At 41.0% G+C, this 13,453-nt stretch overlaps 1 protein-coding gene across 1 annotated transcript in view; it reads left to right on the top strand.

Moving 5' to 3' along the window:
- The window catches only part of VMP1 (vacuole membrane protein 1), a 60,308-nt gene that overhangs the window by 35,417 nt on the left and 11,438 nt on the right, over nucleotides 1-13,453 (top strand). The window contains exons 8-10 of the mRNA XM_062507023.1: nucleotides 7,059-7,139; nucleotides 10,040-10,156; nucleotides 12,402-12,463. Coding sequence (XP_062363007.1) covers nucleotides 7,059-7,139; nucleotides 10,040-10,156; nucleotides 12,402-12,463 — 260 coding nt within the window. The remainder of the gene's footprint in view (nucleotides 1-7,058; nucleotides 7,140-10,039; nucleotides 10,157-12,401; nucleotides 12,464-13,453) is intronic.

Genomic DNA, 13,453 nt, shown 5'->3' with positions numbered 1-13,453 from the left:
TCCTCTTCCTTTAGGCTGTTTCCTTTAATTGTGTCTCATTCTTTACAAAATTTCTTTATTCTTGCAGTGTGTGAAGCAAAAGGACTTTTTATGTAGAAGTCTGAGGGTTTCAGTTCTAGCTGTGCAAAAAACTGGCATTAAATTGGAGTTATAGAGCTCACTGATCCCTATAATCTGTGTTCCTTTTGGTATTTCCCTTCTGAACCTGAGTGTGGATTGTAACAGGCTGAAATCTTGAAATTAAAGCTCCTGAGGTGCAGTTTGTTGTAAAGAAACATTTGCTGGTTCTTCCCTTGAGAAGGGGAGGGAGAAAGGAGGGAAATAAAATGTTCCTACCATGATCCAGATGATTAATGAAATGAAGAAAATACCTGGAAGTTCTTAGTGGAACTAATGGGCTGATCCAGAGCTGGTTGACTTCATTCCTACTCCTGTTAATGGGGAGATCTTATTTACCATTAAATGGACCCATAATTTGGAAGTTTCACACTTTTACTCCAAGACAGGCTAAAATTAAATGACTAGGGAAAGCCAGGCCTGCTGCTGGAATGGACACTTCTCTCTGTTGTCTCTGCTCCCACAGGACTTGCAAAAAATTCAGCTCCTCACACAGCTCTGTGCCTTCTTTTGTCTGTCTTTTCTAACATCACTGTTAAAATCTGGTAAGAGGACAATGGGTTTAATTGTATTTTCTACAGAAAAACTAAAGGTTTGCTGACCTGAGAACTAATTGTAGTTACTCATTTGAGTAAAATTGAGTTTACCAAGTCCCTAAAATGAGCATCCTCCTGATTATCTCTGGATTGCAGCATCACCCCTTAACCTTAACAGGCAGCCAACCTTAAGAACTTGAAGACAAACAGATATGGAAATAAATCCCTCACAGTCTGTGTCCAACATTCTCGTCCTCACAGTGGCCAGTAGAAGAATCCACCTGTAGATAAAATTTCTCGTTGACTTAGGATTTGACTGGAATATCTACTGTATGTTCATCCTTGCCTACAAATATTCTGAATATTGAAGTCTCACCAGTTTCAAGCCCTCAGATCTCTCACAAATGAGGCTTTGTGGGTGCTGCTCTCTTCTTTCCACAGTTCTTTGGAGAAGGCAAGGCTGTTTTATTGCTGTTTGGTTGCCTTCATCTTGTACTTTTCAAAACTGTTTTCATGTTCAACATCTATGTCCTTTTGTCTTGCAACTTTTCCATAATTACCCAATTCCTTTTCCAGGATTTAATGTCTCAGAAAACCCAGACTTTTCATGAAGAGAAACTTATTTAGAATCTGGAATGTCTGTGCTATGCCTGTTGTGTGTAAATCCCTTTCTTTCATCAAACTTAGTGCTTGCTTAATTCTGCCACCATCCCATCACTGCTTTCCTTGAAAGCTTTTTCCAGTTTCCTCTTCTGGGGGGTCTGATTTCCCAGACAGGACCTTTCTTTCCCACATTTTTGTGTGCTGTGGAAGTTTAAACCTTACCCCTCACACACCCTGCTCTCCAGGCATCAAAAGGAAATACCCCCTTTTACTTTGCCCCTTTGCATTTAACTGGAAATATTTGGGAGAAAAGTGGAACAAAGATCCATGAGATACTATGACAGTACTCCTGTTTGTAATTTACTCATGGGATTTGTTGCCTTTGCTATTCTGGGGAGGGTTGAGCACTGGTGTTTGGTCAGTGAGTGCTGAGCCATGTGCAGGGATGTGTTGTGGCCTCCCACCCTTAGGTACCTCTCTGACTTCTGTGCTGCTGCTCCCCTGCAGTCAGTGCTTTATTCCAAGGAGTTAATAATTTCTCCCAGTCCTCAGAAATCCTGGAATCCATTGCCTGACCACAAATGGTCATTCTCCCATAAGTTGTGTTTGATTCCATTGTGTTGTAACAGAAAGCCAGAAGAAGCAAAATACTGTGCAGCTCATTTTTAACATAACTCAGATTTTTACATAAAGAGGGGCACTGTCTTTGTAGGCAGCTCTTTAAATGCTAAGAACTCTATAATTTTGGTGATCTAAGTGGTAGCTTCATACACAGTCTTCAATTTTTTGGGGGAAAAATGTACTCCACTCCAGATTACTATCTGGATAATTAAACTTTTTTATTATAACAATAATAGAAATAATGTTCAGATCTTTGAGAGGTTGTCCACTCTATCACACACAAGGGGCACATTTGGCCTGGAGAATCTGCAGGAGGATGAATTTCCCTCTCCCCAGCTGCTCCAGAGTTCTCCTGGAGAACCATGAAGGTGTAACACATTCAGATCTCTCTCTGTGTCCTTTAATTTTTTTTCCACTCATTTTCATGTTTTCTGTCAGAGTCACAAATCCTATGTAGCCCCTTCCAAGCCTTCTAGAATTTTTTTTTTTAATTTCTCCAGGCCACCATCTGCCAGGTGAGGAGTATCCATGGCATGAAAACATCCCTGACTTCCCCTGATCCCAGCCCAGGGCCCTGTGTGCCCTCCTGAGCAGGGAACGTGCACCATAAACTTGGCATGGAATTGACTCCATTTTTGTGTTAAATCTGCCAATTTTGTAAAATGCTTGAGGTATTTACAGCAGAAAAAAAATCAGAAGATGAGTTTTTCCATGCCTCAAATCCCTGGAATCTGGATCTGGGTTGTGTTTTTCAGAGATTCAGCTGGGATGTGATGGGAGCTGTTGGTTTCTCAGTGCTCCTAAAATCTGCTTGCAGTTTGAAAATGAACTGTCCCATTGCACAATCTGTGCAGGCTTCAGAGAACAGAGCTGGGGAAGTGTTACAGGTTTTTTCTGTGGGATTCAGTCCAATTGTGATCATTCAGAGCTCCTTGGATACCTCCAGCTACTCCTGTGGATCAATCAAGCAGCTCTGCACTTGCAGAGTAAGAAAAAAGAGGCTTCACAATTTCGGTGGGAACAATTAATTGTGACTGTTCTGTTACAGAGGGAAAAGAGGGGGAAAAAAAGTGTTTATTAAAATTATTCTTTTCCTTGTGCTTGTTAGTTAAATCTGGTGGGGGGCTTGTTCTTCCCTCACATTCAGAGGAGCTCACCAACTTTAAGTGAGAGGAGAAAGAAGAGAGACATTAAATTATAAATGGAACCCAAATAAAGCAGAAGGATGGGGCAAAACTTGGTAACTTAGACAAGGTTGTCCATTCTCTCTTTCAGGAAGGGCTTTTCCAGGGATAAAAGATCCACATTGACTCAGGGGCTGCTCCTACTTAAAGGAGGAACACCGTGGCAAAACATGTAAATTCTCTTTACCACCCCTTTAGGTTTGGAACTTTGGGAGGGTTTTTTGTCCCATGGAGCTACTGGGGTCAATAAAATGATGAAAAATTCCCTTTTCCTAAGGCTGACCAGATCCAGAAGAATTCCCCCCAGCCCGAGCTGCCAGCTGGACCTGGGGAATCATCCCTGACCTTTCCCTGCCTCTTGTTCCAGCCCAGTTCTTGGGATCTGATGATTAACCCAATGAAGTCATGTTTAATCATTTAACCTTCCTCTGCCTGTGCTGTGGCACTCACAGGAAATCTATTTCCAAACCCCAAAAAATAAATCATCTTTGAAAGGGACACAGTGAGCTAAAGCATCCTGAAATGTTATAAAGAATGAATCACAATTAGCTGAGAGGCCAGTCCAGTCTAGAAACTTTTAATTTGGGGGGAAAATGGTTTGCCTGTAAGTAGCTGAACTTCTGTCTCTTTTCATACATATATATCATAATATTATTTTTAAAAGCATAAAGTTATTTTCTTTTATTTTAAATGCTTAAAAAATAGAGAAAAGATTGTTCCCCGTGCAGACTTTAGAAAAGAAAAGAAAAAAAAATTCAGTTGTGAAATAGGTAAAAGTTGTGAAACTGGGGATTGTATTCTCAGAGAAATGAAACTTTTAAGGCTTTTTATTGTTGCAGATGTCGCAAAGATTTGTCAAACAAAATTTAAGGAAGGAACCAAAGAGTAATAGTTCTGAACTTGTTTTCACAGAGTAAATGTTGAGACTGGAATTAATAGTTTTCTTTCAACCTTGGTAGGTTTATTATTAGATCATAGAAAATAGGTACCAAAAAATCTTTAATTTAGCTTTTGGCTTATCTAGAAAATTTGGGGAAAAGGAAGACAAATGACAAGTTCTTGAGTGAATTTTTTGGAATTTAAAATTTTGCTTTCCATGAAGTACTTAGTGATAGACAATGTACAACCAAAACTTAACAAAGAAACAAGCTGCGTAATAACTTTTAAAGATAAAGTTATGAATTAATAAGGTGAGAAAATTAGAAAATTTGCTCCAACTTTGGTTTTGGTTTGGAGGGTTTTTTTGTTGTTTTTGTTTTTTTGAGACCAACTTGTTCAAGTTTTTTTGAGACCTTCATTATTAGCCTTTTAATGTTTTATATGTTTTTAGCTGGAGGGGAAATACTAGTTTCAAGGCAGCCTTGAATTTTGTAGTTGAGAAATGTGGGTGAGGGAAGCTGGTTCTTTTTAAGAAATTTGGGTAAAAATGGTGCACTGTGCTTTACCCTAAGTGAATACAGTTAATTTATATCTAATTATAATAATATATTTATTAAAACAGCTGTGCTGCAAGTATTAGTTTACAGGTCACTTGCTAGAGAGTTTATTTCCAATTCCAGCTTTGTGAAAATGAACACAAAAGTGCATTAGCAGCACAGTAAAAGATAATGGGGGAATAAATTAAAATCAGAATAGAAACAACTTCCATGCAAATAAATCACTGAGCCATTTGAATAATTGTCATGGAGTGTTTTATTTTAAAGATACTTTGCCATCAGATTTATGGAGCTGCGAGGAAAAAATATTTATTGGCTTATAAAAGTGAAAATATTGCTCCAACCCTGTGAGCTTTGGGAAATGGGGGAGAAAATAGGAACTGAAAATATTCTGGCCACACCAAGCTCTGTTCCAGAAATCCCTGAGGAAGGAACTAATTCAGGACACCTTTCCCAAGGACAAAATCTGGTTTAGCACTTTTTGGTGTTAAATTCATTTGTAAAGAAGTCCCAGAGCTTGATTTTCACTCGTGTGTTTGGCTGGGAAATTGGGAGAGCTGTTGTTTTCCTTGGGGAAAATCCTGAGTATTTTATTGCCTCCATCCCTGGCAGCCCATCCCAAATTCTGGGAGTCCCCCTGGAGCTGGGATCCCCTTTTTGGGTTCTGTTTCCTGGGAAATAACCACCAGGGAATTGGGGTTGGAGCAGGAACTGCCCTGGATGTCACAAGATTTTTGGGCTTGGTCATCAGGAAATTGTAATGTTTTGTTGTTTATAAAAATTTGTGTCAAAATTCGTTCTTTTAATGAAAAAAAAATAATAATAATAAAAAGCAGCATAAAATTTAGTTTTACTTTCCAGATTGTTTCCTATCAGAATAAGCTCAAGGTTTTTGTGTCAGCCTCACTTGGAGCAGGTTTAATCCCCACAATTCTGTAGGGATCCTACAAGGAAAACAATGGGAAATATTTTCCTACAATGGGAAAATACCAGGGAAAATTTTCATTAAAAGAGTGAATATTTGATCTCTTCCATTCGCTCTCTTCCCAAGGTGTAACTCCTGGTCGAAGTGTGGAAATTCACCTTTCTAGGATATTCTAGAGGGTTTTTATATTCCCCTGTGGTTAAAAATGTCCCACTGAAAGATTTAGGAAATCTCATTTCTTTGGCATTTTTCTTTCAGTTTAATTTGAGTTGTTTTTCCAGGCATTAAATACAATAAGTAGAATTATTCTGACTTGAGTAATTATTGGGGTTTTTGTTTTGTTTTTTTTTCTTTTAATTTTTAAATTGAGAATTTAACTGTCTGAAAGCACAGAGAAATGTTACTACTTGAAAAAGGGGTATAAAAATAAGCAAATGGTCTCATCACAGATCTATTATTTTTTAATCTGCCATGGAAAATTTTGTCAGTTCTACAGCTCAAAATTTAAATAATATGCAAGAACATTGTAAAATAATTGTAGTTTTCCTTCTTTAGTGTGTAGTATTTAAAGTTTCAAAAGAACTGTAACAAAGTTTAAATTGCATGAATGTATTTTTTCTGGATTACCCTGCAGTTGCTTTAATCAATAATTAATGATACTCTAAATTCTACAATTCAGTGGTAAAGGTTAGAATTTAGAATATCATTAATTATTGATTAAAGTAATTTCCATGTGTAATTTATTGCATGGCTCCTGGAAAGTCCGAATTTTGTTGCTTATTTGTAGGGTTTTTTTTTTTAAATGAATGGATAATTATTTTTAATGTTTGCTATTCTCAAGGATTCTCAGCTTTCTGGAATTGTTGTGGCCATGCCTGAATAGGGAGCACTGACCTTGCTTTTATTTTTCTGGACAGTTTTGCTTCAAAAGAATTTTATCTCCTCTAAATTCCTTTCTCACATTCAAAGCAACTGCTTGTGAGAATCTTTATTTTTTGCTTTCAATGGGTTTCCTGGGTGTTTGGCAAATGTTGAGCCTCAGGAGTAAGGAGTGATCACAAAGTAAAAGGAGGCAGCTTTGTACAGAACAGCTCCAGTCACAGGAGCTGCACCTTCCCTGCTTTGAAAGTCATTTAGGCTCAACTTTCTGGATTGTAATGAATTTTACAAGTGTGTTTTAGGCAGTGCCTGGAATTGGCTATTTTGATTGAGATCCTGGGTTTGGGAGAACAGATCTAAGGATATCATGGGATTAGTGTGCTCTTTCTGTTCTCAGAAAGTTCCTTTTTACCACTGGATTCAAATTTTAAAAATAATTCCCTCTGCTTGTTTAAGGAATAAGGTATAAGCTGCACTGGCATTGCAAAGACATGGAGAAATAAATACTGGAAAAACTGTTTCCATAGCACACAGTGCCACTCTCAGGGTTTGGAAAAACAAAACTCAGTGCATGTGGGTGCTCAGATTTCCACCCCGAGCACCACGATCGTCCCTCTAAACTCAGACTTTCAAACTGACCTTTCTGGTTTAAAATTTCTCTTTATTCCTAGTTAGGAAATCCTGAAAATCACACACATTCTGAGCTCTGTTCAGGTGGGGTTTTCCTCATTACTAATTTTTGTTTTCCTGTTTGCAGGACTTTGCTTCCCGGGCTAAGCTGGCGGTGCAGAACCTGGTGCAGAAGGTTGGGTTCTTTGGGATCCTGGCCTGTGCCTCGGTGAGTTTTTCCCAGGATCAGGGGGATTTATGGGCACAAACTGCAGCCATGGAATTCGTTTTTGTTTGCAGTTTCTGTGATCTCTGTCGTGCTCAGGGAAACTGGATCTCCTGGATTGTGTTATGGTTTCTTTAGGTGTTGATGTATTGTATCTGACATTCTTGACATCCTCAAATGCAGAGGTGTGCATGGACTGGGGAGTGGAAAACCAGCTGCAGAAATCTCCATGAGGGTGTCCATCCATTCCAATCCTCCCCCATCTGCTCTTTGGGTCTTTGGGAACCAGAGAGGGCAAAAAAACAAATTTCAGTCGTTCCTGTGGAGCTACAAACTGCTCATGGCTTTTTTGATCAAGAGGTGAAAGGAGCCTCTGCAGTGATGCTATTTTAGTTTTTGAGTAGGATAATGCTCTTCTTTCAGAATAAAATAAATATCTGAGGTGGAAATCACTGTCTGGACCTGGTAGGAATGGTGTGCTTTGTTCTTTATCCCACACACAAACTGTGGGATGTGATTGCAGTGAAGTGTGGGACCCCCCCCCCCCCCCCCCAGTCCAATTTCTCTGGAATAACCACATTACCCAGCTGCTGAGGCTTTCACTCCACACTTGTCCAGCATCTCTTGGTTTCCTAAACTGTAAAGATGACACAGCCAACTGCTTGCTCAGATGTGGATAACCTGTATTAGAATTAATCTGGTAAGAGTTGCTGACATAAAGCTCCTGCTCACTAATCCTTTAAAAGGTCTTGAAGTTTAGAGTGGAGTCGTGGCCTACAAGCTGCTCCTTAAATCCTGCAGCTCTCAGGAGCTGCTCCCTGCTCTGACTCAGGCCTGGGACACATCCCTGCCCCAGCTGCTCGCTGTCTTTGTCACCAGCACAGCTTGGAGGTGGCAGGGCTGAGTGACTGGGCAAGATGGAGGAATTGGAGAGTGGGAGGAAGGAGTTGGTAAACACGAGAGGTGGCAGTAAACACCCCGCAGTTCCTGCTTAGTAATATTTAAACATTTGCTTAACTTCTCCACTTTGCTGCCCAAGCCTCGCTCGGGCTCTGAGCTGCAGCTGGGCTGGGGGGGGGATGAGGATGCACCAGGGCACACCTGGGGGTTTGTAAATGTGCTCACACAACAACTGCAGGAGGAAGGGAGACCTGAAAGCTTCCAGAGGCTTTGGAAAAGCGGGAATGCAGAAGTGTCCCTTTGTGTGGCACCTCTGAGTGAGGAATGGGGAGGAAAGCAGCCCCCCACGTGTGCTCCTTGCATTTGGCTGTGCCCCCACGAGCCCAGGGGCTTTGTCTCAGGGCTTCTCTGCTTCTCCATGCTCTACCAGGTGTCTCCTCTGCTTGCCTTCCTTGTAATTGTGATCTTCCTTCTGGATTTTAGGCAGAGTTTTATTTGATGTGTTTTTCATGAGTGGAGAACTTGCTGGTGAAGTGGTAATGACTGTCCCAGCTGTGAGTCCTTGTCTCTCAAGTGGTGGCTTCTAAATGCTGCATGAAAACACCATCAAATGGAAATTAGAATTCTGCAAGCTTATCCAGTGAAGTCAACTGACTGTCATGTTGTTTAGTGGCAAGAAGGAAGTCAGGATTGTCTGGAGCTTATTTCTATATAAAGGCAGCTCTGAGGGAGGAACAAAGCAAGAATCAGCCCTGAAGTTCCTGGCTGTGACTTGTGAAAATTTGCCCTCTTGCCTTTGTGGGCTTTTTTTTTGGTAACTTTCAGTAAGAAGCACAGTTCTGGCTGCTCAGACACCCTCCTGGGGATGTACTGAGTAACTTCTGCCCATGGTGTGCTCAGAGGCACCCACAGCACCCCTGCCCCTGAGTCACTGCAGGGATTAAAACATTCTGTGAGCCGACAGAAAGCCCTGAGAGCAGGCAGCCAGGAACACCCTGGGGCAGCCTTGGCTCCAGGAGCAGAATTCTGTGCAGTCAATCATTGACCAGCTCCTGTGGCCAGGGCAGCTGGCCCGGCTGGGGAGGGAGCTGCTGCAGCCCAGGTGGAGCCTGCTCGGTGCTCAGGGACCGTGCCCAGCCATGAGCACAGCCTGCTTCAGATTTCTCCCTCTGCAGGTGCTCATAAATCTGAATTGCTGCTCTCCAACAGACCAGCCCAACCTTTTCTCACAGTTTGCAGTCTTGGTGGCAGAGTGTCCCTTATCCTTTCTCAATCTGCACTCTTTATTCCTTTATTTAAGTCACAAAACACCAGCAGTGCTGCAGGTTGTCACCCCAGTACCACGCTGCTCTTGGGAGTGACCCTGCTCAAACACTGCCCCTGTGCTCCAGACTGAGAGGGAAAGGTTGGAATTCAGATACTTTCTTGGTTTCGTTTCAAAAATATTTTACAGATAGTATCACAACACCAAAAGACAGGCCAGCAGTTTAATAATAATAAAAAATTCTTCTAATTTTAAATGAAACGCGTATGCTTAATAAAATCTAATCAGTGCTTTTAAACTGGATACATATGACTATAAATGCCAGTTTTTAATGTAGTTTCTCAGCTGGAAATCACTGGGGATCAGTTGGAACTCTGGCTTCCAAGAGTGATGTGCTTGTCAGAGAGAAAATTTGATAAATCACTCAGAATGGCTTTGCTGTGGTTTCCGTGCACTTCACATGGAAAACTTTTCATTAGCTTTTTTCAGGATCCAGGGGTAAGGAGGGACCATGAGAATGGAATTGTCTGGGACATTGTCTAGCTGAATCCCAGCTAGACATCATAACTTAACTTATGTGGTGCGACATCAACATTTTTGTCATCATTAAGGCACAAGAGTTTTGGGTCAAGCTGGAGAAGGGGAAACTGTTCATTTTTCAGAATTTCAGAGTCTGTTGTGTTCCAGTCCATCCAATGTGTGCTGCAATTCCTGAACCTCTTTCCCTTGCACTCCACAGATCCCAAACCCCCTGTTTGACCTGGCTGGGATAACTTGTGGCCACTTTCTGGTTCCCTTCTGGACCTTCTTCGGTGCAACCTTGATTGGAAAAGCCGTGATTAAAATGCACATCCAGGCAAGTGCTGCCCTCCCCTCGGGGCTGGAGGGGGTGAAACCTTTGATTCTTTCCCTGCCTGTTCCACTGTGTTACTTGGGAATAAATCCTGGAGTCTCCTTGCCCGACCTGAAGTAATGGAAATTAATTTGGTGCAAGGGATTTACAATAAAGCAGCTGCTGGGCTCCTCCAAACTGTGGCAAGTGAGTAATTTATAGCTGCTGGCCCACTCAGGAAATTGGTGGTTAGCCAAGGCATTTACCTATGGCCTTTACCAGACTGCCAGGGCTCCACTCACAGTGAACTTTTTGGTCACCAACACTCATTTGCACTTTAAAATGTCCTTTTTAGGTGAGTGAGAAAACCCCCCCTGAGCCCTTGGGGGCTCGGCCAGCCAAGTTTGGGTGGATTTGCCTCCGTTTTGGGGCTGGGGGGAGCAATTTTTGGTGTCCCAGGTGGTTTGGAAAGGGCCTGGCTTTGCCGGACCTCTGCTCGCTCAGGGCCGTGCCAGATGTGCTGAGCTTGACAATCCAGTTGTTTTCACAAAATGTTTGAGTTTTGCTTGTAAATGCGTCACCCTGGTCCAAGGAGAGATGAAGTTTTGATTCCCTGGAGGATTTTCTGGTGTGGTCAGGGCTGTAGCATGAACTACGTCGCTCTGTTTGGGATGTTTTCAGCTGAGTTTGGGTTTTTGCAGTGCCTGTGCCTCTGTTGTTTGGAAATCTCTGCTGTGACTCCCATCAAAATAGCAGAAGCTTTTAGTGTCAAATAATTCGTGTTACAGCCCTCATCAAGCTGCTTCAAAATCTTTATTTTGTCCTAAACACAAGCTTGGGGTTTCTTCCCATCATTTTTAAATGGTTATTTTATTCTGCCCAGTGCTTAAACAGAAAAGAATAAATAGATTTGGAAATTCTTCCACTTCTTGGGAGAGAGCAGCTTTTTCTCCACACTTATTTTTGTATTATCTGAATTTTCTTCTGCTTTTAAATCCGTGTGTTGGCTGAACTGTGTTTTGGCAGCACAGAAAAGTGAAATAATATTAGATCTATATTTCTTTTATTACTTTAATTGCCTTGTTCAGCTACCACAGTGTTTACTGTGTAATTTATAGTGTTCCACACTCAGATCCCATGTAAGTGAAAAAACATTTTCCAGTGCCTTGTACAGTTGGTAAATCATCAGATTTTGTAATAGGCTCAGCTTTTAGAATTCTCTTTTTCAAGCACACCCTTGTGCAATAGCCTTGATTTTTTGGAGTGATCTGGCTGGACTTGGAATTTAGGAAATGTGAGAGTCATGGAAAAGGCTTTTAATGCAATGTTCAGACAGGAAGTGAGTGACTGGTGCAGTGGCCATCCCAGAACTCCTTTTATATTACCTCTTTCTAAAATTATGCCCACTTAATTTAATTTTTCATTCTGATTTGCATAAGAACAACAATTAGTGTTAATAATTTTGTAGTTAGTAGGAAATTAAGAGTCGTTCTGTTTTGTAAAATTATATCAGATAAACCATGGCTTTTTACCTGTAAAGTTGAAATTGTATTTGAAGTTTGTGTTTAATATGTTAAGTAGTTTTTAATATGATTAAATACTGTATTTGGAGTTACAGCTTCACGGGTACAGGTTTGATTTTTATTTAGGGGTAAAACTTGCTAGGTTATATTTTTATGTTAGTCTGATAAAGGCTATTTTTATGCAGAGTTTTTGGATACATTTTGAGATAGGGTTAGGACTGTGATTGTTAGGGACTGTGATTATTCTGTTTTATCACAAACTCGAAGGTGCCCAAAGGCTCTTTCTTTGTTCTTCACTGAGTATTTTTTTGTTGTTTCTGTCTGAAACAAGGAACTAAAACACGTTCTTTTTCCCCTCTGTGATCTGGAAGGCCACTTTGTGTAAGGGGCTGTGAATTTCTCAGGCTGCTTTTCCACTCCAACATTGTTGATGGAGTAAAGTGACCTTGAGCTTTTGGGAATGGGAATTTGGGGAGGATGACGATGGGCAGCACCAGGCTACAAAAACACTGCAAGAAATGCAGACAGTGAGGAAACAGAGGCACTAAGTGAACAGCTATTTTTTGTTGTTGTTGTTGTTTTTGTTTGTTTTGTTTTTATTTTTCTCTCCTGCCTCTTTTTAGAGGAGAATGTTGAAAAATAAAGAGGAGAGGAGGGAAAGCTGGGTAGGAGCTGCTTGGGAAGGAGCACAAAGTGTCCCCCGTTGTGCTCCAGGCTCTCTGTGACTGCTCTTTTCCTTCCCACAGAAACTCTTTGTTATTATCACCTTCAGCAAACACATCGTGGAGCAGATGGTGGCCCTCATCGGGTGAGTAATTCCCCAGCTCAGTAATTAATACCTGCACCCATTAATGGAAAAATACTGGAGGAGGCAGCTCAGATGTGCTGGGGGTGGTTGTGCTTTGTTCCAGGCTTTGCCCCACGCAGGGTTTAGGTCACACTTGCAGCTCCTTGCCCCCAAATCCTTGGAGAATTTTAGTGGCCCTGAGGCTCAGGGTTGAGGGATCAGCACTGAACCTTCACCCCAAACCAAAATTCAGCTCTTCTGCTCACAGATCCCTGCATTTATAGCTGCAAATGGGATGTTTGTCCTGGGTTTTCTGCAGTGGTGTGGTGGGATCCTATGGCAAAAAAAAAAAAAAAAAAAAGAGAAAGTTAAAGAAAATTGTAAAAAAAAATCATAAAATTCTATGATTCCATGTTAAAAACCTGAGATTTTATGCAGTGTTCCAGAAGACAAAAAAAATCCTCCTTAACTAGAAGTACCTTACACATTTGCAACATCAAATCACTCATAAAATATCATGAGAATGAGAAATTTGGTGTGTGGAGTTTGATCCCCATTCTGTTGAATTCAGTAGAAATGGATGAAGTGTCCTGATTTTGAGAAAGCTTGGTTTGGGTTTTTTGAAACTAAAATAAATCCAACCTAATATAAATCCATAAAATAAATGTTAAGGTGTTCCTGCTTGTCCAAGGTTTCTTCTCTGGGGTAAATGGATATTTGACTGCCCAAAGTGTTATTTTCACATAAAAGCCACACTCCTCAAAAAAGGTTCCAGGGGAGGAATGTCTGGAAATAATTCTTTTTGAAGCAAAACTCCAAGCAGTGATGCTGTACAAGGAAAAGGAGTGTCAGAAGAACCTTGCAGGGCATTTCACAAATGAAACAAATCCTGGCTTTATTATTCCTGATCTTCTGCTCGAGCATCTGCTCTGTACCAAAACTCAGAATTAGTCTGTTGCTGTGAACATTGTTTTTAAAAAAGGGAGGGAGAGAGAGAGGGAAATGTGGTTT

This window comes from Cinclus cinclus, chromosome 22 (assembly GCF_963662255.1).
Source record: "Cinclus cinclus chromosome 22, bCinCin1.1, whole genome shotgun sequence".
NCBI classification, from domain to species: domain Eukaryota; kingdom Metazoa; phylum Chordata; class Aves; order Passeriformes; family Cinclidae; genus Cinclus; species Cinclus cinclus.
The sequence above is the reverse complement of the archived record's forward strand: the minus strand, read 5'-3'. Positions and strand labels throughout refer to the sequence as shown.